Source organism: Theropithecus gelada, chromosome X, assembly GCF_003255815.1.
Source record: "Theropithecus gelada isolate Dixy chromosome X, Tgel_1.0, whole genome shotgun sequence".
NCBI lineage: Eukaryota > Metazoa > Chordata > Mammalia > Primates > Cercopithecidae > Theropithecus > Theropithecus gelada.
In genome coordinates this window covers 40,810,416-40,836,326 of record NC_037689.1, presented here as the reverse complement: position 1 = coordinate 40,836,326, position 25,911 = coordinate 40,810,416, and the positions used below count along the sequence as shown (strand labels likewise).

Below are 25,911 nucleotides of genomic sequence, written 5' to 3'. Positions count from 1 at the left end.
TTGGGTTGGGAAATTTCATCAAAACATTATCAGAAATCCCTATGTAGAAAATTCTCATTTTTACAAATGTTAAATGAACTTCTTTCGATACTCAAGTCACAATCAATTTCTTTCTTTCTTTGATTATTGAAATGTTTTTCAGTTGCTAATCCTACATTTAGTCCACATTCAGCATTGGGACATGTGTTTGCAATTGTTCATCATAGGACAGGACAACATGGTTGGCCTTCATTTTTGTCTTTTATTTTAAGTTCTGGGGTACGTGTGCAGGATGTGCAGGTTTGTTACACAGGTGAATGTGTGCCATGGTGATTTGCTGTACCTATCAACCCGTCACCTAGGTATTAAGCCCAGCATGCATTAGCTATTCTTCCTGATTCTCTACCCACCCACTCCCCGACAGGCCCCAGTGTGTGTTGTTCCCCTCCATGTGTCTGTGTGTTCACATTGCTCAGCTTCCAATTATAAGTGAGAATATGTGGTGTTTGGTTTTCTGTTCCTGCATTAGTTTGCTGAGGATGATGGCTTCCAGCTCCATCCATGTGCCTGCAAAGGACATGATCTCATTCCTTTTTATGGCTGCATAGTATTCCATGGTGTATATGCACCACATTTTCTTTATCCAGTCTATCATTGATGGGCATTTAGGTTGATTCCATGTCTTTGCTATTGTGAATAGTGCTGCAATAAACATATGTGTGCATGTATCTTTATAACAGAATGATTTATATTCCTTTGGGTATATAGCCAGTAATGGGATTGCTGGGCACTGAACTGCTATTATAACAGTCTGTTGAGAGACGCCAGCAGTAGGTCAATTGGTTCCAAAATGACCTTAGAGATCGTTTCTTATCACAGATCTTCATTTGAAAGTCATTATGTCCTATTTCACATGAGAAGACACCATTACATGAAGCGACTGTTATCTTCAAGCTAATAGCTGGACCAATGTTTTGGTTCAGAAGTAAGGCATGTTGGAATATTCTAAAAGATACAAGTCAGGTTGTCAGCAGTGCTCTCTGTCTTGGATAGATACCCCATTCTTTCCCCAGCATGCATCTGCGTTTTCCCTCATGTCATTGCAAATATCCCCATGTTCCCCTTTCAACTCTGAGCCAAACTTAGTAATTAACCAGGAGTTAGCCCTTTAGTGGAGAAAGAATTCTGCCTCTGGCACAAGAGACCTAAATGCCCCAATCCTTGATATCAAAGAGTTTAGGTTCTAGGGAAGTGAAGTCACAAACACACAAAGAAATATCTAGCCAAGCAGGGTCTCTAGAAGGGACCACCCCACCCCAGGTCTGGTCCAATCACTTCGTTGTCCAGTGCCCTGTGATACTGTTAATGAAGACTTCAACTGAACAGTCATTCATGCCACAAAAACATTAACAAGGCTGGGCGTGGTGGCTCACACCTGTAATCCCAGCACTTTGGGAGGCTGAGGTGGGCGAATCACCTGAGGTCAGAAGTTCAAGACCAGCCTGGCCAACATGGTGAAACCTTGTCTCTACTAAAAATGAAAAAAAAAAAAAAAAAATTAGCCAGGTGTGGTAGCATGTGCCTGTAATGCCAGCTACTCAGGAGGCTGAGGCAGGAGAATCGCTTGAACCTGGGAGGTGGAGGTTGCAGTGAGCCGAGATGATGCCACTGCACTCCAGCCTGGGTAACAGAGCGAGACTCCGTCTCAAAACAAAACAAAACAAAACAAAAAACATTAACAAGATCAGTCCCCAAACTGGCTTTGGGCTTGCGCTTCCAGTTTTTATATAAGTTCCTCAAAAGCAGGGTTTACATCCATTTTTTCTGTAACTCCACTGCTAAGTTCAAGCTGTGACATGCAGTAGGGAACCCAGGGGACCTCGGCTGATGAGCTCACTGCAGTATTGAAGTATTATGCAGTCAAGAAAGTCTACTTTCCATTGGCCTAATTTTGCTTTTTTTTATTATTATTTTTCATTTTCAGGTGTGCACAGAGGTTCTCCACCTTTTTTTCTGAACTCGCAGTCAGGTGAGTGATGCTATTTCTACGAGATAATGTTGTAGAAATGAGGAACATGTTGGCTTGGGTTTTGTTTTTTTCTTTCCTATTTTCCCTCCTTCATTGCAAATTCCCATCCCTATATCAACTTTATTCTTTTTTGTTTGTTTTGTTTTGTTTTAAGCTCTTCACTCCCACTTGGAGCTCTCTTTCCATCAGACACTTTCTTTTCCTTGGGGATTCTATTGTTGACCTGTTTCTTCTTGGTAACCCAATTGCTTTTGAATGGGCGTTCAGAAACGGGTACCGATTTTGAAGTTACATGGTGCGATCAAAGCTGGGGAAAGATAATGATCATTTACGTGGAATTATTTGGGATTCTGTTTCACTGTTTTCCCCTTTCCTGCTCCCTGGACGTGTGTCCCTTGGCTCTAACAGCTTTTGTCATGTTTTGAAATGGACTAAGGAAGTGTTTGTTCTCTCTCTGACCTAAGTGCTGTGCAAATGCAACTGTCAAAGGATCCTTCCAACCAGATTTCTGCCCATGACCCTCTTCTAGATAGAAATTCTGAAGCCACTATTTTCACGCTTCCTATTTCTTTCTTTTTTCTCTCTTTCTTTCTTTTTTTTTTTTTTTTTTTTTTTGAGACAGGGTCTCCCTCTGTCACCCAGGTTGGAGCGCAGTGGTGCAGTCACAGCTCACTGTAGTCTTGACCTCCCAGGCTCAAGTGATCCTCCCACCTCAGCTTCCTGAGTAGCTGGGACCACAGGTGCGTGCAACCATGCCTGGCTAATTTTTTATTTTTTGTAGAGACAGGATCTCCCTATGCTGCCAGACAGGTCTCAAACTCCTGGCCTCAATCCATCCTCCTGCTTCAGCCTCCCAAAGTGCTGGGATTACAGGCCTGAGCCACTGTACCCAGGCTATTTCTTTTGAGACTCATAAATAGTGGTTATTTCTGGGAATTCATTGACATAAATTATCAAAATTTTGTAAACAATGTAAATATAATGAATACAAATTAGAATGATCCTATTATAACTTACATGATAAATAACACATCATTATTATAATAGATACTAGTAAGTTATTGCTATAAATAAGGTTACAACACCTGAGCGGGGTCACACAGCCAGTAAATGGCCCAGCTGGGACCTGAAACAGGAATGGGCATGGTGTGATGACAAAACTAAGGAAGGGCACAGAATCCTGGCGGGGGGTGGGCCCTGGTGGGTAAGGGGGGGGGGTTGGTTTCCTGAGTCCCTCGCTTCTTCTCCAGCATGGTTTCCTAGATGACCACTAACCATATGCTTTTGCCCTATCCCTGCCCCAGCCCTGCAGTGCAGATCAATGCCCCAGGAGGCTTTTAAGAAGAGTCTCTTATTTCTCTCCTCTACATATTGATAGAATTATTTTGCAGTAGTAGATTCTGGACCAAATCAATGAAAAAATATTTGTCGAGTGCCTGCTGTGGGTATGGGGGTGAGGTGGAGACCAAACCTATATAGGAGAGGCTATTGTGTTCTGCTTCCTTGTTTTTGTTTTTAGGCCAAGTCGAGTCTGATGGACCATTGAACAGAAAGTATCTTTTGTTTGTTGTTTTAAAAAAAATCACTATTTATTTGGCCATGCCAATGACCAATGAATCTGAGTAGTGGCTATTAAGCTCTCGGGGGCGGGAAAGGTATCTGCCTTGGTTTTTGCAGTATCTTGAGTCCCTGGCATAGAATCTTGCTTGTAACAGAACTTCAATAAATATTCGTCAACTAGTTGAATGAATGTCAATTATTTTGGAAATAATTCCAAAATCTGTTTACATTTAGGACTGGAGTGTATTATAAACTTATCTTCTTTGGCTGGGAGTGGTGGCATGTGCCTGTAGTCCCAGCTACTTGGGAGCCTGAGGCAGGAAGATCTCTTGAGCCTGGCAGGTGGAGGTTGCAGTGAGCCGAGATTGCACCACTGCACTCCAGCCTGGGTGACAGAGCAAAACCCTGTTACAAAAAAAGCAAGCAAACAACAACCAAACAACAACAACAACAACAACAAAACAAAAGCTTGTCTTCTAATTATGCTTGTAATCGTAGCTAACACTTCTTGACTAAACTAAGACTTTCATTATATTACCTCATTTAATCCCCACAGAACCCTGTGAACTAGGTCTTAGCATTGCTTCCATGTCTTCAGATGAAGAATTTTAAACTCCAAGGAGGTTAAGGAACAGCCCAAGTTTACACTGTAAGTGGTGGAGCTTAGATGTGAAGGCTCGACCATGCGTGTTCCCGAATCCTATGCTGTTCTGCTCATTTGTGTGTGTTAAACATACTGCAAGCATTGGGGGAAGACCCTGAAGAGTGAGGGGAGAGAGATGAAGTAGGCTTTCACCTTGCCTTGGATAATTCACACATGGCTAATCAAGAGTATGGTAGATCGGAGGTATGAGAGAGTGGAGAAATTTGGAGATGAGCAAGGGAGCCAAAAAACAGAACACCCCTCAGCCGGGCGCGGTGGCTCACGTCTATAATCCCAGCACTTTGGGAGGGCGAGGTGGGTGGATCACCTGAGGTCAGGAGTTCAAGACCAGCCTGGCCAACAGGGTAAAACCCTGTCTCTTCTAAAACTACAAAAATTAGCCAGGCGTGGTGGCAGGCACCTGTAATCCCAGCTATTCAGGAGGCTGAGGCAGAAGAATCACTTGAACCCGGGAGGTGGAGGTTGCGGTGAGCCGAGATCACACCGTTGTATTCCAGCCTGGGTGACAAGAGCGAAACTCCATCTCAAAAAAAAAACCAAACCAAACAAAAAAACAGAACACCCCTCACCAGGTTTGGTGAGTGTATGTTTACATTAAGTGCACATGTTAGTTCTAATCTTGCACGTCTGATATTGATTCACTTGTTTTATTGCATAAAGCTTCCTTTTTCTGCATCAGAAAGCACTTACTGCTTATTAAGAAAATCATTTTGGCACTGTAAAGACCAAATAAATCATTTCCTTCCATTTGATTCCAGAGATGTGAACATTTCACACTGCAATGAGGCCGTATGGCTCAGCATTGACTTGACTTTGTGCTCTGACAAACAACATACAAGGCTGCTGTTTTAGAGTTCCTATTCAGCACTTACCAGTTAACCTAGTTTCTGTCATCTTTAGGACATGGTTGTTTTTGGCATATGGGATGTTGTTTCTCTTACTACAGTAATACTGGTTTTAGTTCTTGGTGACCTTATCCTCAAAAAATTTTGTTGCTGAAGTTCAGAACAGTTCCTTTTGTCCAATATTTATTCAAACTACCTCAATTTACAAGATTTGAAATTGCTGCTAGACATTTCTGTGAGCATCTTGGAGAAATCTGAAAACAGTCTCATTTGATTTATATAATGGGTAAAAATCTAAGGACTTTCCTTGTCTGGTTTTGGCATTGGGGTTATGATAGCCTTGTAAAAGTGAATTCAGATGTGCTCTTTTTCTTTAGTTTCTGTGCGATTGGAACTCTTATTCCTTAAATATTTGATAGAATCATCAGTGAAGCCGTCTGGGCCTGGAGTTTTCTTTGTGGGACGTTTTGAGATTTTTAATGGTTATACCTACTATTCATGTTTATCATTTCTACTTGATTCCTTCTTGGTAATTGGTATTTGTTTCTAGAAATTTGTCCCTTTCTATCTAGAGTTTCAAAATTATTGAAGAAAGTTGTCCCTAAGAGCCTTTTATATTTATTATGTTTATAGCATTTACAAGTGTGTTGCTTTTTCCATACCTCCTATTAGCTACTTCCTCACTCCCTGCCTCTCTCTTTTTCTCCCCTTTCTCCCTCCCCTCCCTCTGTCTCTTGATTTTGCCAGAATTGTCTTTTCAAAGAGCAACGTTGGCTTTGTTAATCTTTATGTCTTTTTTCTGTCTTTATTATATGCTTCTTTTTTTTTTCATTACCTTCCTTCTTCTTCTTTGGGTTTGTTTTGCTGTACTTTTTCACACTTCTTAAGAATCTTAATTCATTAATTTTAAGCCTTTCTCTTTTTCTAATTTGTATGTTTAAAATATAATTTTCACTCTATCATTAGCTGTATCCTATGTGTTTTTTATATAGCGTTTTTATTATTGATCAAGTCAAATATTTTCTTTATTCTTCTTTTTTCTTTTTGAGACAAGGTCTTGCTCTGTTGCCCAGGCTGCAGTGCATTGGCGTGATCATGGTTCACTACAGCCTCTACCTCCTTGTCTCAGGCTATCCTCTTGCCTCAGACTCCCATGCAGCTGGGACCACAGGCGCATACCACCATGCCCGGCTAATTTTTTGATTTATTTGTAGAGATGGGGGGGGGGGTCCCACTTTGTTGCCCAGGCTGGGCTCGAACTCCTGGGCTCAGGTGATCCTTCTGCCTCAGCCTCCCAAAGTGCTAGGATTACAGGTGTGAGCCACCACGGCTGGCGAATATTTTCTAATAAACATTGTGACTTATTTGACCCATGGGTTATTTGTTAAATAATAAATCTAACTTTTTGTTATTACAACTTAATTGTGTTGTGGTCAAAGAACATGCTGCTTTCCTGTTTTCCAATTCTTTACAAAGCTTTGAGACTTTTCTGATGGTCTGGATGGTTTCACAGACATTCCATGTGCACTTGAAAAGATTATGTACGCTGCAGTTGTTGAATGGGGGCTTCTAAATATGGTCCTCGTGTTGTTGGTTAAATGTGTCATTCAAATACTCTATATCCTTAATGACTTTCTTATTTAATTTTTACCAATTGCTGATAGAGATCTCTCATTATGATTGTGAATTTGTTCTATTTCTCCTTATATTCCGTCAATGCTGTTTGGTGTATTTTGAGGCTACAGTAGTTGCATTCACATGTACATTTCTTCAGTCTTCAATTCAGAATTGAATCTTTTATGAATGAACGGTTTTATTTCTAGGTAAAGCATTTTGCTTTAAAGTATAATCTGTCTGATATTAGTATAAACACATTAGTTTTCTTTTGATTAGCTTGGGCATAGCATATCTTTTCCATCTCTTTACTTTCAAACTTTCTGAATCATTAGGTTCTATTTGTGTCCTTGTGAATAGCATATAATTGGAGTTTGTATTTTTTTCAGTCTGATAATCCTTTGTCTTTTAATGGAATCATTGAGTCCATTTATATTACATGAATCATTTTATCTGCATTTTTTTTTCTTTTTTTTGAGACGGAGTTTCACTCTTGTTGCCCAGGGCTGGAGTGCAGTGGTGTAATCTCAGCTCACTGCAACCTCTGCCTCCTGGGTTCAAGCGATTCTCCTGCCTCAGCCTCCCAAGTATCTGGGATTACAGGCACCTGACACTATGCCTGGCTAAGTTTTTGTATTTTTTTTTAGTAGAGATGGGGTTTCGTCATGTTGGTCAGGCTGGTCTCAAACTCCTGACCTCAGGTGATCCACCTGCCTTGGCCTCCCAAAGTGCTGAGATTACAGGCATGAGCCACTGCACCAGCCTGCATTTGTTTTTAAATCTTTATCACTTTCTATTTTTCCTAACCATTCTTTGTTGCTGTTTCTCCTCTTTCTTGCCTTTTTTCCAGACTGACTGAATATGTTAAAAAACTGTTTTCCTCCTCCACTAGTTAGGAAGTTATATGTCCCTTTTCTGTTCTTTAGTTACTAAAGAAATTACAACCTGTTGTAGAAATTACAACCTGGTGTAGAAATTACAACATGTCTACTCAACTTTTCAATGTGTAAAAATAATCAATACCTTTAGCTTCCTCTAGTATAATTCAAGGACCTTGGAAGACTTTAATTTTTGAATTTCATTTTGTCATCTCTTTAGTTATATTACATATAATACATATATTATTTCCTATGTTTATATATATGAGATAGTTGCTGTATGTTTTTATCATGTTTCACTAATCCCTACAAGATGTTATTGTTTTATATAGTAGTTTTGTTTTATTTCAAGACAGAGTCTCCCTCTATCACCCAGGCTGGAGTGCAGTGGCACGATCTTGGCTCACTGCAACCTCCGCCTCCCAGGTTCAAACAATTCTCCTGCCTCAGCCTCCCAAGAAGCTAGGGTCACAGGTGCCCGCCACCACATCTAGCTAATTTTGGTATTTTTAGTAGAGATGGGGTTTCACCATGTTGGCCAGGCTGGTCTTGAACTCCTGAGCTCAAGTGATCTGCCCATCTCAGCCTCCCAAAGTGCTGGGATTACAGGCGTGAGCCACCATGACTGGCACTGTTTTATATAGTAAAAGTTGATTTGGATTTGCCAATAGAGAATACTACCCCTAGTTCTGGGCAACTGGGGCCTCTGGCCTGTGACTTGTGATTTAGAGTCCCCGCTCTGGCCTTTCTCTAGCTCCACCCCTCTCCAAATGGCAAGAAGTCTGTGGCGTCAAGAAGTCATGCCTACCTGGAGCCTGCCTCCCTCTTCCCCTCACCCTTGCTTCTAGATCATACTCTGGGAATCCAGGACCCTGGAATTCCCAATCCAAACATTCTGTGCCAATTTCCAGGACCTGGGCACTCCCCTTCCCCATTGCAAGCCATGCTGCAGGTGTATGTACTCCCAGACCCAAGGGATGACCAAGGGGTACATGCATGAAGGAGAGGGGGTTAGGGGTATGCAGGCTGTGGTGATCACGTGCGTGTGCACAAAGCCTCTTACAGCTTGGAATGAAGCCTTAGGGGAAGAATAAGGGCAAAGCCTTCTTTTAAACTCTTGAACTGTATCTTAGAAATGTTAGCCATGGGCCTGGCCACAAACCCACCACTTCCTTTGTTCCTCATTCCTCCTTGCATCTCAGATCTTATGTCTTTTGCCTGAATACATGTTTTAGGATTGATTTCAGTAATGATTTGCAGGCAGGGAGCAACATCACAGTTTCTGTTTGTCGGGAAATATCTTCATCTTGCCCTCATTCTTCAAAGATATTTTCCCTGAGAGCAGAATTCTAAGTTGGCAGTTTCTTTCCGGCACGCTGCAGACAGACTTCCACTGGTTCCGGCTTCCACTGTTGCTTCTGAGAAGATAGCTGTCAGTCTAACAGCGGCTTCTTAACAGCCTTTCTCTTTTTTTTTTTTTTTTTTTTTTTTGAGGTGCAGTCTTGCTCTGACGCCCAGGCTGGAGTGCAGTGGTGTGATCTCAGCTCACTGCAACCTCTGCCTCCCGGGTTCAAGCGATTCTCCTGCCTCAGCCTCCCAAGTAGCTGGGATTACAGGTGGGTGCCACCACACCTGGCTAATTTATGTAATTTTAGTAGAGATGGGATTCCACCTCGTTGGCAGGCTGACCTTGAACTCCTGGCCTCAAGTGATCCACCCACCTCGGCCTCCCAAAGTGCTGGGATTACAGGCGTGAGCCACCACACCCCCAGCCTGACAGCTGCTCCTTTGAAGGTTATCTGTCTTGTTTTTCTGACAATTTTTCAGATGTTCCTGTTTTTGTTTTCTCTCATTTTCACTATGATGTATCTAGGTGTAGATTTCTTTTTATTTATTGTGATTGAGATTCTTTGGGCTTCTTAAATCTGAGGATTGGTGTTTTTCACCCATGACTAAGGAGGCACTTAGTCATTATCATTCCAAACACTGATTCTCTCCTCTTTGAATTTTGTTTAAATGTATGTTAGACATTATATTTCTTTTCTCCATGTCTCTGAACTTTTCTTTCATATGTCATATTTGATACTCAGGTTTGCCTCATTAGGCCCATACCCACAGGTATAAGTGGGCTTCATTGCTTACATTGCTTACCGGGTTCCTGCTTGAGTTTCACCTTTGGCCTGGCAATTCCTTTCTATCTTGCCAGCTCTTTGATATGTTTAAGAAAATGCACGGCTGGGGACAGTGGCTCACGCCTGTAATCCCAGCACTTTGGGAGGCTGAGCTGGATGGATCAACTGAGGTCAGGAGTTCAAGTCTAGCCTGGCCAACATGGTGAAACCCCATCTCTACTAAAAATAGAAAAAATTAGCCAGGTGTGGTGGCAGGCACCTGTAATCCTAGCTACTCATGAGGCTGAGACAGGAGAATTGCTTGAACCCAGGAGGTGGAGGTTGCAGTGAGCCAAGATCATGCCATTGCTCTCCAGCCTGGGAGACAGAGCGAGACTCTGCCTCAAACAAACAAAAAAAAAAGAAGAAGAAAGAAAATGTGCCGGGTATGGTGGCTCACTCCTGTAATCCCAGCACTTTGGGAGGCTGAGGCCCAGGAGTTTGAGACCAGGAGTTCAATACCAACCTAGGCAACATGGTAAAACTTCATCTCTACAAAAAATTAAAAAATTAGCCAGGTGTGGTGGTACATGCCTGTAGTCTCAGCTACTCAGGAGGCTGAGGCAGGAGGATCAATTGAGCCCACGGGGTCGAGGCTGCAGTGAGCCATGATCATGCCACTGCACTCAAGCCTGGGTGACAGAATGAGACCCTGTCTCAAAAAATAAATAATAATAATAATAAAAGAAAATGCTTTTAGCATTTTACTCATGATTTTTAATTGTCTTCAGCCCAAGGTTTGATCTAACTAACCTAACCTATTTCTGGAATGCTGAAGACATTTTTTTTCCCCTGAGATATTTCCTGTATCGAAGTCATTGAGCAGTGTTCAAATAGAAATTTAATTATGCTTTTCTTACCAGTTTCCTGATTCTTTCTCTGACTTCTTTGAAAATTGAACAATCCAAATCAATTGCTTTTTCACTTTTTGTTCTTGCTTTATCCATACTGAGAACCCCTGCAGTCCTTTTTTTTTTACATTTCCCCTTGTGGTGGTCTTGTAAGCCAACATATATGACTCCGTATAAATGTCCCAAAAGCAAAGAGTTTTCTAGAAGACTTAGGGAACAATTATCATACCTCTTGTAACTCAGGTCAAAAATAGTAATCATTGCCTCTATCATAGTAGCTATGGTATAATCAAAGTATGCCAGTTACCCAGAGATAACAGAGAATAACCCTCACCCAGACCTACCCTATGGTGGTATCAAGCTATTTCTCCCTTTCTGATATTATTCTTTAATTATTCTACATCTAGAGACAGATTTATCATTTATTGTCATAACAGGTTTCACTGATGATATATATTTAAAAATATGATACTGATACCATTTAATAAAATTGAAGAGCTCTAGAATGAATTTTTAGAGTGGAAGCACCATGGCATATAGTCATGTAGTTCATGCACTATACAACTCTAGAGAGAGGTTGCCATTTACATCAGAGTTCACAACTTAAAAGGGGGCCCTGGATAAAGATGAATTGGGGATCATCTTTAATCTAGTGTCAAGGTCTATGTTTCACTGTTTAAATGCTACCAAATAGTTTTCTTTGTAATTGTTGCTATCTTCCTAGCCATCCTTAGCACCTTAAAAATTTGCTAAGAACCAGTGGTTATTCAAATCCTCTTTGTTGATGACCTGGATAGCATTGAGCTAACCCCAATTGCACCAGAAGATGAATAGATGTTTGTGTTAGGCTGTTCTTACATTGCTATAAAGAAATCCCCGAGACTGGGTCATTTATAAGAAAAGGGGTTTAATTGGCTCCTGGTTCTGCATGCTGTACAAGAAGCGTAGTGACATTTGCTTCTGGGGCTCACTTATCACCAAGGGGATGGCCCAAGGTATTCATGAAGGATCCTCCATCATCCAACACCTCCCACCAGCTCACACCTCCAACATTCAACATGAGATTTGGATGGGGACACGTATCCAAACTATATCAATGTTCCAGCTGAAACAGAGAAAAATGGCTTTGATGTGCAATGACTAAAGGTTTCAAACTTCACAGATTTCCCTTTGATTAGTGATCCTAGAGACTTTATGACCTAATAGGACATTCTCGGTTTATGCAGAAGGCAGTAGAAGCTACATTATTTCAAATATCATAAAACTTCTCCAAAAACATATGTTCAGCCTTGAGAAAACGTATTCCAGATCTGACAACTGAAAGCAGTCTTTTGAGTGGTGCCAGTCTGCATTAAGTTCTTGATCTATATTTTTTTTCAAGATGGTTGCTGGGATCATCTTTCATTCTGGCCTTTCCTACCTGCATTTGGAAGTTGAGTAGATCCTGTCTTTAGTGAAAAGGCGTAGTTTATTTTGACCAGAGGTCTCAGTTACAGCACATAGTAGTCACTCACTGTGTATGTACACTGAGTCACTGAATACACAAATTTACCTTTGATCATGTCTTGTACACCACTTAGGTCCTGCCCTAAGAGTTAGCAAAGCTCAAGAATGAGTTTGTAGACATTTTAAGATTGTATAATAACGTTTTGAACTTGATGTCTTTCACCTGATGGACTCAAAACATTTTACTTACAAGGAGACAAAGTCTCAGGAGGCTGGCATTGTGTTCTGGTAGAAAGAGTAAGGGTTCTACCAAATAGCTGAATGACCTTGACCCATCCCCCAGACTTGCAGGGGCGTCTAATCTTTTGGCTTCTCTGGGCTACATTGGAAGAAGAATTGTTGTGGGCTACACATAAAATACACTATCGCTATTGATAGCTGATGAGCTAAAAAAAAAAAAATTGCAAAAGAAATATCATAATGTTTTAAGAAAGTTTAAGAATTTGTGTTGGGCCACATTCAAAAGCATCCTGGGCCACATGTGACCCGTGGGCCGTGGGTTGGAGAAGCTTGCCATGATGGGCCTCTTTCATCTGTAGAATGAGGGTTCGAGGATAGGTGATTTCTGAGTTCCTTTCCAGAAATAAACCACTCTGATACTGTCTCCCCAGGCTACACTTAAACACTTGTGAATTAAATCTAAGTCAACTCCACCAGTTTCAGGTAGAGTCAAGCCTAAGGCATTTGCAGAGGAGAGCATTTTCTGTGGCGCTGTAGTTCACTCAATAATGCCTCCGTTTTTTTTTTTTAAAGCAGTGCTTTTGGAGGGGGGACAGAGTTCAAAAACTTAAAAAATAGGTTAATTTTTAAACTTTTTATTGAAAATTATGGCATACATATAAGTGTACAACTCAGTGAATTTTGTGAACTGAACACACCCATGTAACTGGCACACATAATATTCCCGGTACCTCAGAAGCCTCCCTTGTGCCCACATCCAATATTGTTATAACTCCCTACCTTCCAAGGATAAGCCGCCTCCTGACTTCTTACCGCATCGATTAGTTTTTTCTACTTCGATTTCTCATGAATGGAATTATGTACAATAAGTACTCTTTTCTCTCTGGTTTCCTTGGCAAACATTATATTTCTGAGCTGCACTGAGATTGTTTTGTATAGCTGTAGCAGACACTTAAGTCTTTCCTCCAGAGAGACATCGATACATCTTTGCACAACTGTGTTAACATCCTCATTTGAGTGACTCCTTTGGGAAGATCAATAACATGCCATTATGCCCAGAGAGAGGTTAAAAGAGGAGGGAGAAATTAGAGGCTTTTTATAATTGATCAACATATTATAGCATTAATACATAATACAATTTATTAATTTAAGATATGCAAGCTGTCTTTTGAAGGAGAAAGATTCACCTCCTGGTCTAAAACATCATCATGTCAGGTCAAGGAAAGAAGCACTCTCCTAGTGCTGGTTATGAGTATTCAATTACAGAATTCTTAAAGATTGCCAGCTTTATCTTGAGACAGAAATTCTGGCTTATATATCCCCCTTCTTTCCATGCCCTCTACCCCTTAATCCCAGCACTGCCTGATCCTGCACATACTAGGTGCAAAATAGATACCTGTTGAATGAATGAATGAATGAATGACGAGTATAGCTAACATTTACAGTACCTTCACAGTGCCAGCCACTGTGCAAAGATTTCTTGTTTACTCACTGCAACAGCACTATCAGGTGAGTGCTGTTATCTCAATTTGCTAGATGGGGAAACACGACCATTGGAAATAACTTGTCCAGAGTCACTCAGATATTATGTGGCCGAGCTGGGACCTTTGAACTCATGCTCTTTAGTCTTCACCACTGTGTATTCACACTCACTCTAGGACTTGCAGAGGCTGCAAGTGGTGGCTGGATTCATGAGTGCCCTTGGCTGAGAGCTCTGCTAGCTGAGGACACACAGCCTGGTTTGTCTAGCCACTTCCCTCTGGCTGTGTAGAGGAAGCCTGCCCAGTTGGCTCTCGCCACCCCCTTGCTTGTGCCTGTGCCCATGAGTGGTTCCTTTCTCAGCACCCCACGCCAGCCTCCGCTCCTAGTGCTGACTGCCCGTCATGGGGTAATGTTGGCCAACTCCCAGACATGGGAGGATCAGACGGTCTTAGCGTTTGCGATTCTCTCTGTGTGCTGGACTCTCCCCTAGCCCCTGCCCCACCTCCAGCACGTGCATTTCATCTAATTCACTCCTATTCAGCCCTCACATCTCAACTGGTACATACTGGCCCTCAATAAATATTTGTTGAATGAATAAATGAATGAATGGCAAATGAGGCTTTTAAATTCAATTCTGATATAAACTACTAAAATGCAAGCAATGATGATAAAATAATGTGCAACAAAAAGGAAACGCAATGTACTGATGAAACTGGGTAGTTCCCTTGACCCCTTCGTGGGACTCATGAAGGAGTGGCTCACTGACTCAGCCCACAGCTCTCACCCCCTCGCGGGAGGGGGAGCACGCAGGTGAGTGGGTACAGAGGCCAGGTTGAGTGCTTCTGGGCAAGCAGCAGGAGCAGGACTCTGTGCGGGCCCACGGCAGCATCGACAGGTTGCCCACGACCTCCAGAGCCCCAGAGGGCATGTGTTACAGCACATTCTTTTAGCATTGCCATCTGTGGACAGTGTAAGTGTTAAACAGCTCAGTGTCATTGTGACAGCCTCTTGCACCCGCACCCAGGTATTCGTCTGGCATCCAGGAGGAATGAAGTTGTAAGAACAAATTGGAGGGTGGCGAATGCTGAGGATTTTATTGCTGACGAAAGTGGCTCTCAGTGGGATGGGTAGCTGGAAAGGGAATGGAGTGGGAAACTTCCCCTGGACTTTGGCCATCTGTGGCTGAACTCTTCTCCGAAGTCCCACTGTCAAGCCATCTCTCTGAAGTCAAGCTGCTCCTCTCCAACGTCCGGCTACTTCTCTTCTCTCCTTCTCTGCCACTCTGCCAGTGGGGCCTCGGGTTTTTATGGATACCGGACTGGGGGGCAGGGCAGGCCAGGGTGGTTTTGGAAAAGGCAACATTTGGGCAGGGAAACAGGAACGCATGTTCTCACTTTGGGCTACGGGTCCAGGCTTGAGAGTGTGGCCCTTGTCCAGGACCACCTTCTTCTACCCAGTATTTCCCTGCCTCCTGTCCATATCACTTATCCTTTTGCAGCATAAAACATACAAGAGGAAAACTCCGCCTCAAAAAAAAACAAAAACAAACAAACAAAAAACATGAATAGGAGCTGGGCACAGTGGCGCTGCCTGAGGCAGGAGGATTGCTTAAAGCCTCAGTATACTATGATCACACCTGTGAACAGCCATTGCGCTCCAGCCTGGGCAACATAGCGAGACTCTATCTCTTTAAAAAAGTGTTTTTTTAAGGAAAAATAACAGAGAGAATGATAGATTATTGAAAAGATTCTGTGTAGTGGTAATAATGATGTATTGTAACATTTTGCATTTTTAATTTCTTCTCTTGTTATTTTGCATGTGTTGATGTTTTCCACAAATCCACATGGGCTACCTTGCTTCTAAGTATAACATCCTACTGGGCAACCCTCCCATCATAAACATGGGTTTTGCTTGTTGTCACCAGTGCCCAACTGGCGTTTCTGATTCTGTGGAACCATAGCAATTTAAAGTGCACAGGATCACAGGTTGCCTTGGTTGAGGAATGACCTTTGAGGTATTGCTGTGTTGTGATTATGGCAGCTGTGATGATCTGTTTTCGCCTTACTTTATTCCAGGATGGTTTTCTCTGGCAGGCAGTGTGGCCGTGTTGGCAGAACTGAAGAAGTTTTACTGACATTCAAGATATTCCTTGTCATCATTTGTCTTCATGTCGTTCTGGTAACATCCCTGGAAGGTAATGTGTCTGTTTTTCTTCATTTTTTTTTTCTGTTTATCTGCTTGTATGTGTGTAATTTTTTTGTTATTTAGGATTTTTTTACTATGGTAAAATAATATAATATTTATCATTTTAACCATTTTTAAGTATACAGTTCATTGGCATTAAGTACATTCACAATTTTGTGTAACTGTCACCGCTATCCATTTCTAAAACGTTTTCATCGTCCCAAATAGAAACTCTATATCCATTAAACAATAACTCCCCATTTCCTTCCCCCGTACCCCTTCCTGGTAACCTCTGTTCCTTTTCTTTCTATGTATTTGCCTATTGCAAGTACCTTAGATAAGTGGAATCATACAATATTTGTCCTTTTGTGCCTGGCTTATTTCACTTAGGATGTTTTCAAAGTTCACCCACATTGCAGCTTGTATCAGAATTTCATTCTTTTTAACGGCTAATGTTTCACTGTATGCATTGACCCCATTTTGTCTATTCATTCATCCATTGATGGGCATTTGGGTCGTTTCCCCCTTTCGGCTGTTGTGAATAATGCTGCTATGAACATGGGTATACAAATCACTATCTGAGTCCCTGCTTTCATTTCTTTGGGGCATATACCTAGAAGGGAATTGCTGGATCATATAACCCTGTGTTTAACATCTTGAGAAACTGCTAAACTGTTTTCCACAGTGGCTGTATCATTTTACATTCCTACAAGCAAGGCACAAGAATTCCAGTGTCTCCCATTCTTGACGATGCTTGTATTTTCCTGTTGTTTTGGCAATGGGTGTGAAGTGGTATCTTATTGTGGTTTTGATTTACATTTCCTTAACGATTAGTGATATTGAGCATCTTTTCATGTGCTTATTGGCCACTTATATATCTTCTTTGGAGAAGTGTCTATTCAAATCCTTTGCTCAGTTTTGAATTGGGTTGTTTTTGGTGGTGTTGAGTTTTGGAGTTCTTTGTGTATTCTGGATATTAATCCCTTATCGGATATATAATTTGCAAGTATTTTCTCCCATTCTGTGGAGTGTTTCTTCTACTCTCTTAGTAGTATCATTTCATGCATAAATTCTTTTAATTTTAATGTGGTCTATTTATTTTTACTTTTGTTGTCTATGCTTTGGTGTTATATCAAAGAAATCATTGCCAAATCCAATATCATGAAGACTTTCCCCTATGTTTTCTTCCAAGAATTTTATAGTTTTAGCTCTTATGTTTAGGTCCTTTGATCGATTTAGAGTTCATTTTTGTATATGGTGTAAGGTTAAGGGTCCAACTTCACTCTCGTGCATGTGAATATCGTTTTCCAGCCGCATTTCTTGAAAAGACTGCCCTTTTGCCATTGAATGGTCTTGGCACCTTTGTCAAAAATCACTTCGTTACTGGTGGAGGGTGTCTAGGTTCTTGGCATCTTGAACAAATAATTGGACAAAATGCACAAACGAAGCAAGGAAGGAATGAAGAGATTTATTGAAAATGAACATACACTCCACAGTGTGGGAGTGGCCCGAGCACAGGGGCTCAAAGGCCCTATTACAGAATTTGTGGGAGTTTCCATTGGTTACTTGGTGTATGCCCTACGTAAATGAAGAGGACAAAGTAAAGTTACAAAGTCATTTACTCAGCGTACACCCTATGGTGAGGATATTTCCTGTCATAGCTGAAGTGTGAATCGGCTTTATGTTCCCTACCTCCAGACCCTATTTTCCTGCCTCAAATTGACCATATAGATGAGGGTTTATTTCTGGTGTTTACTTGTTCTTAAATGTATCTGATTGAAGGTACAACCATATGGAAATTTAAAGGCGGTAGAGAATCAGACAAATGAAGCAGCCTGGTATTTTCAGAAAGAGGGATCTTTAGAAGTTCATGGAACAAGAAGAAAAGGTATCTAAGAAAGGTAGTTGAAAGACCAGCAATGCTGGGCCTGCAATTTCTGTGGGCACAACTGCCAAAGGCAAGTGTAAAGAACCCTCATTAGGAGGTTCACACCTGTAATCCCAGCACTTTGGGAGGCTGAGGAGGGAGGATCACTTGAACCCAGGAATCCAAGACAAGCCTGAGCAACATAGTGAGACCCCGTCTCTACAAAAATGAAATAACATAAAAAATTAGCCGGGCGTGGTGGTGGGTGGCTGTATTCCCAGCTACTTAGGAGGCTGAGATGGGAGGATCACTTGAGCCCAGGAGGCAGAGGTTGCAGGAGGCAGAGGTTGCAGTAAACAGTGACCGTACCACTGCAGTCCAGCTTGGGTGGCAGAGTGCAACCCTGTCTCAAAAAAAAAAAAAAAAAAAAAAAAAAGCATCCTCATTAGGAATGAGACTAGGAAATGTTTGATACTTAAGACATCAAGGACACACAAAGAAATACCTTTCTTATTCAGAAGTAGGTGGCAGGACCAAGGAATCTTTATTGCATAAGATAAAAATCTACTAGCAGCAAACAACAAAACATACAAACAAATAAAACACACATACAAATACACAGACTAAATGGAAAACTTCCCAACAAGCTATAACACAATTGGCAATCCTTTAAAAAGTAGGTACGGGGGCATGTTGTCAAGAAGCCGCCATTCTTTAAGAAAAGAAATGATGGCCGGGTGCGGTGGCTCATGCCTGTAATCCCAGCACTTTGGGAGGCCGAAGTGGGTGGATCACCTGAGGTCAGGAGTTCAAGACCAGCCTCGCCAACATGGCAAAGCCCTGTCTCTACTAAAAATGCAAAATATTAGCCGGGCGTGGTGGTGCGCGCCTGTAATCCCAGCTATTTGGGAGGCTGAGGCGGGAGAATTGCTTGAACCCGGGAGCGGAGGTTGCAGTGAGCCGAGATCATGCCATTGCACTCCAGCCTGGGTGACAGAGTGAGACTCTGTCTCAAAAAAAATAAAGAAAGAAAAGAAATGATAAGGACTAAATGTATTCTGAAGGCTTACAACATACCAGGTTCCTACATGCTTAGTACACATCCACTCCCTTAATCTTCTCAATCCAGTCTAGGAAGGGGAGATCCTAGTTATATTGCCATTTTCCAGATCAGGAAGCTGAGGCTCAGAGAGGTAAGTAACTTGCCCAAGGCTGTTAGCCCTTAAGAAGCGGCAGAGCTGGAATTTGAACCCAGTAGTCAGCCTCTAGATTTTGTGCTTGTAACCACAAAACCAAGTTATCAAACTTGAGCATGCATCAGAATCCCCTGGAGGGCTTATGGAGGTACCGTTCACTGGGCCCCATCCCCAGAATTTGTGCTTCAGTGGGTCTGGGGTGGGACTGAGGAATTGACAGCTCTAACAAGCTCCCCGGTGATGCTGATGATATAGTCTAGGGACTACACTTTGAGAACCACTGCCTACACAACTGGTGGAAGACAGTAATGGGGAGAGAATATATATATCCTAGCACTTTGGGAGGTCAAGGTGGATGGATCGCTTGAGCTCAGCCTGGGCAACATGGGGAGACCCTGTCTCTACCAAAAAAAAAAAAAAAAAAATTAGCCGGGCGGTGGCGTGCCTGTGGTCCTAGCTACTCAGGAGGCAGAGGTGGGAGGATCGCTTGAGCCCAGGAGGTCAAGGCTACAGTGAGCTGAGATCATGCCACTGTACTACAGCCTGGGTGACAGAGCGAGACTCTCAAACAAAAAATAAAATAAAATCTAAACTATTCTCACACGCATCATCTCCTTAGGGCACTGAAACATTACTGTGGGCTTGGCAGGGCGAAACTCAAGAGTCCCCACTTTACTGATGAGTAAATGTCCCCAGGGAGGTTATTGGTTAGGAAGTGGCGGAGCCCAGACTAGATGCTAGATCTTCAGTCTCACGTTTCGGTGCTTTTTCCACCACAGGGGTAGATGAGGCAGGAAAGTGGAACACAAGGGAAAAAACTCATCCAAATGAAAGCTGTTTGTTAGAAATATGTCTTTTTGAAAAATTGTGTTTTAAAATGCCAACAACAGGGGCAGGTAAATAGGAAAGTGCATGGCTCTGCAACAAACCTAAGTAGGGAAGAGCTGAGTGATCACTAAAGGCAGCTGACTGCGTTTCTTGCTCCAGTTCTCTGATGAATTGATTTCTTAAAGCAGTGGTTCCCAAAGTGTGGCAGACAAGTAGCGCTGGCATCACCTGTCTCTCAGAACGCCCAGTAAGACTGTTTATTCATGTTATGTATTTATTTTGTTTTTGTTTTATTTTCTTTTTCTTTCTTTTTTTTTTTTTTTTTTTTTTGGAGACAGGATCTTGTTGTTGCCCAGACTTGAGTGCGCGATCTCAGCTCACTGCAGTCTCAACCTCCGGGGCTCAAGTGATCCTTCCACCTCAGTCTCCGGAGAAACTGGGACTACAGGCAACACCACCACGCCCAACTAATTTTTTAAATTTTTTGTAGAGATGGGGTATCACTATATTGCCCAGAGTGGTCTCAAATTCCTGGGCTCAAGCGATGCTCCCACCTTGCTTCCCAAAGTTCTGGGATTACAGACGTGAGTCACCATGCCCTACTCCTGTTACTGAACAATCACCTTGATAGCACTCACCACGTGCCGGCCACTGTTCTAAGCCCTTACAAATGGCTAACTCATTTAAAGCCCACTCTATAACCCCTTGAAAAAGGCACTTTTTTTTTTTTTTTTTTTGAGGCGGAGTCTCGCTCTGTCACCCAGGCTGGAGTGCAGTGGCGCGATCTCGGCTCACTGCAAGCTCCGCCTCCCGGGTTCCCGCCATTCTCCTGCCTCAGCCTCCCGAGTAGCTGGGACTACAGGCGCCGCCACCACGCCCGGCTAATTTTTTGTATTTTTAGTAGAGATGGGGTTTCACTGTGTTAGCCAGGATGGTCTCGATCTCCTGACCTCGTGATCCGCCCGTCTCGGCCTCCCAAAGTGCTGGGATTACAGGCTTGAGCCACTGCGCCCGGCCGAAAAAGGCACTATTATGAGCTCATTTTACCGGTGAGGAAATTGAGGCACAGAGGAGGTAAGCAACTTGCCTTAGGTCAAATAATTAAGAGGTTGCAGAGTTACAATTCAAATTCAGGCCATCTGGCTCCAAAGCCTGTACGTTGGACCTCTATACTATGGTGCCTTTTCACATTCTTAACCTCTCTGCTATGCTAGGCTCAGTTGCTTGGTAGTTGTGAATCTGTAGATTAAAAATAAAGATGGAATCCATAATTGTGAGAATCAGTGTTGTTCTGGATCACCCAGGTGGCTCATAGGCACCACCTCCCCCAGTAGCTTTGGGGCAAGGGTTCTTTTAGTTCAGGATGGCTTGGGCCTGGTTTTTGAAGGCCAAGGGGACTGACCTGCCACTTCTCCATTGGGTTATCAATTGTGCAATAATGATTGCCTGCTGTGTGCCCAGCAGTACTGGCCGCTGAGAACATCATCTCTGACTCCAGGGAGTTTACACTGCAGTTGGAGGGCCATGACTATGACACATGAGAACAATACAAACTATAACTAAGTCTTAAAGTGTGAGTCAGTGCTATAGGGTCCTCACATATGGCCTGTGGCCAGATCTGTGGATTCGTTTGATGCTAAACCACCTATAGCAGATGCTGTTGGTGCCCTGCCTGTATCCCCCTGGCCCGCCCCAGGGGTCACCTGCAGACAGTTCCTGTGGATGCTGACGGCTTTCGTGTCTCCCTGAGAATCATCTATGCCCATGGGAGTGTGCTTGGCCCATGCGCAGGACAAACCAGAAGTGCTGGGGAGAGAACACCCCCGTGAGTAATGGGAGTTGGAATTTAAATATGCCAGCTTCCTTGTCCCTTGGTGGGACCACACTCAGGTGTGTTCTGTGTCATCTCCCAGAGTTCCCCAGTTGCATTGTACCCCATAATACTCATCTGCTCATGAATGTGCCCATTTCCACATTTACCCCCTTGTCTGTCTCACTCGCATATTCCCCCACTCTGCTTCTGGGGACCCTCCCCATTGGGAAACTCCCCTTCCAAAGTTGAGGCCAAATCTTACTACCTCTAGAAAACCTGCCCTGACCTCAGAAGAATTAAACCCCTCTCCCCAGTTTTTGCTTCTCTTTATCCATCCATACCTGGGGATACCACTTTGTGTGACACTCATTACGGGCTTCCTTTTTACCGTGAATCCTTGCAGTGTGCAGTCAGTGCCGAACAAAGGGTTGACCAGGTGGGTGGCGAACTCACGGGAAGGAAGCTGATGGGCACTGAGAGCCTGCTCAGGGCCACTCTTCCGGGTGCTTTACGCGCATTATCTCATTTAATCCTTACAAAACCTCTTTCTGGTGGGTAGTTTTCATCTTGGTTTACAGATGAAGAAATTGTCAAACGAAGGCGTTTGCCTAGAGGTCACACAGCTGGGAAGACTCCCCATCAGAATCTGTAGCCCAGGGCACCCTCAGGAAGTGTCTGAGGACTGAATGAGCATGTCACTGAGGTGCAGGGCTCGGGGAGTGGAGAGGGAGCCTGGGGTGAGCTGTTAGAGAGCGGCAGCTTTCCCCGCCCGGGGCTCTGGGAGATCTGGACTGTAAACACAGTAGCTTCACCCTGGAAGCCTGAGAGGTGACTCAGTAGCTCTTGACGGCAGGGAGAGGTGGGATGACACTCTCTTGTTAGGCCACTAGCCAACAGAGAGAGCCCGTGGACCTTAACACTTTCAGTTGTGTGATTGGGTGACATTTGAGGGGCTCATTCTTGGTCTACCAGAAACCGGAATGAGTTTTGGCAGGTAACTATACTCACCTCCAGCCTCCAGCTCTCCTGGGCGGTACTAATGCCCTTTTTTTTTTTTTTTAAGTCTTTAAAGGAGGTCTTCTTTTAGGTACAGCTATTCTATTTTCCAGAGGGGCAGATGACATAATAGTGGAAGATGGTTATAATTTCATTCTTGCAGAGTTGTCTTCCTCATTTGGAAACAATTACACATTTGAGCCAGTTCAGTGATCTCATGAGCTACAATCCCCAACTTTCTCTCTGGGCTGGGTCTAGATCTTTCTGTGCTACAGGCATTTCCAGTGATGAGTCCCTCTATAATTCCCCTCTCCGAGGCCTGGCTGTCTGATTTCCTCCTATCCTCTTGTGCTGTGTCCTTCTGAGTCCTTGGTCTTCCTTGCGAGGAGGTCGGTAGAGCTGCAGGAGGTGGGCTGCATGCTCCTGAGAGGCAGGAGACCTGTCCTGTTTCATTTTGTCCTCTAATACCAGACCCTGTCCTGGTCTCCTCATTCTCTCTCAATCCCCTGTCTGTACAAGTGAGATTATAAATGCTTACCATGGCACTGATCTGATGCTCAGCCAATCTCACAACCCCCTCTGACCCCTGCCAAATCTTACTCCCTGCGCCCAGGCATGAGGCCATGTCTGTTGGATCCTGACCCTTTCCCTAGCAGGTGGAAGTGGTGATGGGGAGTGATGGAGAGTCTGTCATAGATAGGTGGCAGGGGAAACTGAAAGCAGAGGGCATTGTGTCCTACTCTCCACTTAGAACTCGGGGTAAGGACTCCTCACACAGGGCAGTTGCAGAGATGAAATGGCAAAACTGTTTCCCCTTGGAGATGATGTCCCCTCCAAGTCTCTCTCAGCTCTCATGTGGCAGAGTAGGGACTCTAAAATACCCTCATGTTCCTAGTGGGTAGCTGTGATGAGATCCAGGGGTGGGGATAGAGCTGCAAAGACTATGGCGTGGACAGCCTAGGCCAGAGGTCAGATGGAGGATGAGACAGACACTCAGTGGTGAGAACTCAAGGGAGCTGTATCAGCAGGAGAAGGACCCCCAGGCCTGGATGGGATTCTGAAGACTAGACCATGGGCCCACTGGACACAGCCTTCAGCAGTGGACACCAGCTGGATACTCAGGAGTCCTACAGGATGAGGCAGCTCTTTGGAGAGGCCATTGAGAACTCAGGGCTCAGCACTGGGTGAGCTCACAGACCCAGGCCCCTTCTCCCTACTGCCAGAAAGGCACCAGCACACCATTCTCAGCCCAGGCGCCATCTTGACTACCAGAAGGAAGAGGAGGGCGGACAAAGATTGTGTATTTATTCACAAGTCATTGGGTTAACTAGAGACCATTTTAGAGCAAAAGAGACAAAGCTATCTTTGTCTCTTTAAATGTCTACCTTTAAATCGTCAGACTTAAGGATCTCTTTCCTATATTTCTGGAGTGGAGGCTCTGAAACAAAAGGGAGCCACCCTAGATATCAAAGGCAGCTCAGGAATTTTTGGTGTGTTTTTGGTGCTATTGTTTCTACATCTAAATTATATCTATAAATTTTAAACTTGCTCTAAAATGAATATATATCGAACACAGAATGATGTGTCAGGGCACTCCATTAGGAATTGTGGGAGATCATCATCATATCCTGAACTCTGATCCTCCTCCAGGTTTTATCTTTTCAGCTATGTAGAGACATCATTCAGGTCCTTGAGGGTAATGGTGACATCTTTTCTCTCTGTGTAGCCTCCATATTGTCTAGCACATAGTAAGTACTCAGTAAACTGTGGTTGTCTAATTGGTTTCGATTTGTGATCCTAGAGATATTCCAAAAAGTGGGCCCCCCCTCAGCTTACATCAGCAATACTAGGCTCATCCAAACCCAGTGAGTTCTGGTACAGCGTAAACTACTCCAAACTTCTGCATAGACTTCAGTGAGGTGGCTGTACCTTGGCTAGGATTACCCTTGAAGAATGTGTTTCCCCTCCTCCATATGAGGAAGGGGCTCAACTGATTCCCCATTAAGATTCCTTCACAGTCTGACATTCTGTGAGTTCAATCAGCCAGTAGGAACCATCTCCAGATTCTTCATTCATTGTCCTGGAATACCAGGGATCCTCGAACATGATGTCATTCTGGAAATCCTTGGGTGATATCTGAGCTGCTGATTATTTATGCCAGGTTCTCACATTTGGCTGCACATTGGAATCACCTGGGGGAATTTAAGAACACCTGCCTCGGCTGGATGTGGTGGCTCACGCCTGTAAACCCAGCACTTTGGGAGGCTGATGTGGGTGGATCATTTGAGGTCAGGGGTTTGAGACCAGCCTGGCCAACATGCTGAAACCCCATCTCTACTAAAAATATAAAAATCTGGGCGTGGTGGTGGGCGCCTGTAATCCTAGCTATTCAGGAACCTGAGGCAGGAGAATTGCTTGAACCTGGGAGCAGAGGTTGCAGTGAGCTGAGATTGTGCCACTGCACTCCAGCCTGGGCGACAGAGCAAGACTCCATCTCAAAAAAAAAAAAAAAAGAAAAAAGAAAAGAATACCTGCCTCCTACCCCCAGAGATTCTGACATTATTGGTGTGGGGGTACAGCCTGGATATTGGGGTTCTTCAAAGTACCCCAAGCGATGCTAGCAGAACTGAGAACCACTCACCTCTGCAATCCCATTTTAAGGCTGTTCTCCTGTTCAAAGTTCCTAATGTGAAATTGGAAACAATTTATAAGTCATATTTTTTCGAACTACATTTATTACATGAGGCAATTTCAAAGGCGTTTAAAGTTATAACGAAGTCAGTAATCTCTTGATTTCAAAATGGATAAAAGCTCTAGACGTGGCTCTTGCCGACTGGCAAATCCCCAAGTTGTTATTGCTGTCCTTGCCTTGCTCTTCATTGAAGAATCCCAGTGTCTCTTCATAGTATCTTACTTACTTACTTATTTATTTTTCTGAGACAGAGTCTCGCTCTGTTGCCCAGGCTGGAGTGCAGTGGCATGATCTCGGCTCACTGCAACCTCCGACTCCCGGCTTCAAGCAATTCTCCCACCTCAGCCTCCCAAGTAGCTGAGATTACAGGCTCGTGCCACCATGCCTGGCTAATTTTTAATTTTTAGTAGAGACGGGGTTTTGCCATGTTGGCCAGACTGGTCTCGAACTCTTGACCTCAGGTGGTCCACCTACCTCAGCCTCCCAAAGTGCTGGGATTACAGGCATGAGCCACCATGCCTGGCCTTCTTCATAGTGTCTTTAGTACCAGTACCATGTATACTAAAACAGATTCTT

At 43.5% G+C, this 25,911-nt stretch overlaps 1 protein-coding gene across 9 annotated transcripts in view; it reads left to right on the top strand.

The window, feature by feature from the left end:
- The first annotated feature begins 1,969 nt into the window (after positions 1-1,969).
- The window catches only part of ADGRG2 (adhesion G protein-coupled receptor G2), a 94,225-nt gene continuing 70,283 nt past the window's right edge, over positions 1,970-25,911 (top strand). For 8 of the 9 annotated variants that reach the window (XM_025372250.1, XM_025372247.1, XM_025372249.1 and 5 more), the window contains exon 1: positions 15,836-15,953. In XM_025372250.1, coding sequence (XP_025228035.1) covers positions 15,836-15,953 — 118 coding nt within the window. Of the gene's footprint in view, positions 2,009-15,834; positions 15,954-25,911 lie in introns of those variants that run through there. The other variant, XM_025372243.1, reaches the window with a different exon arrangement.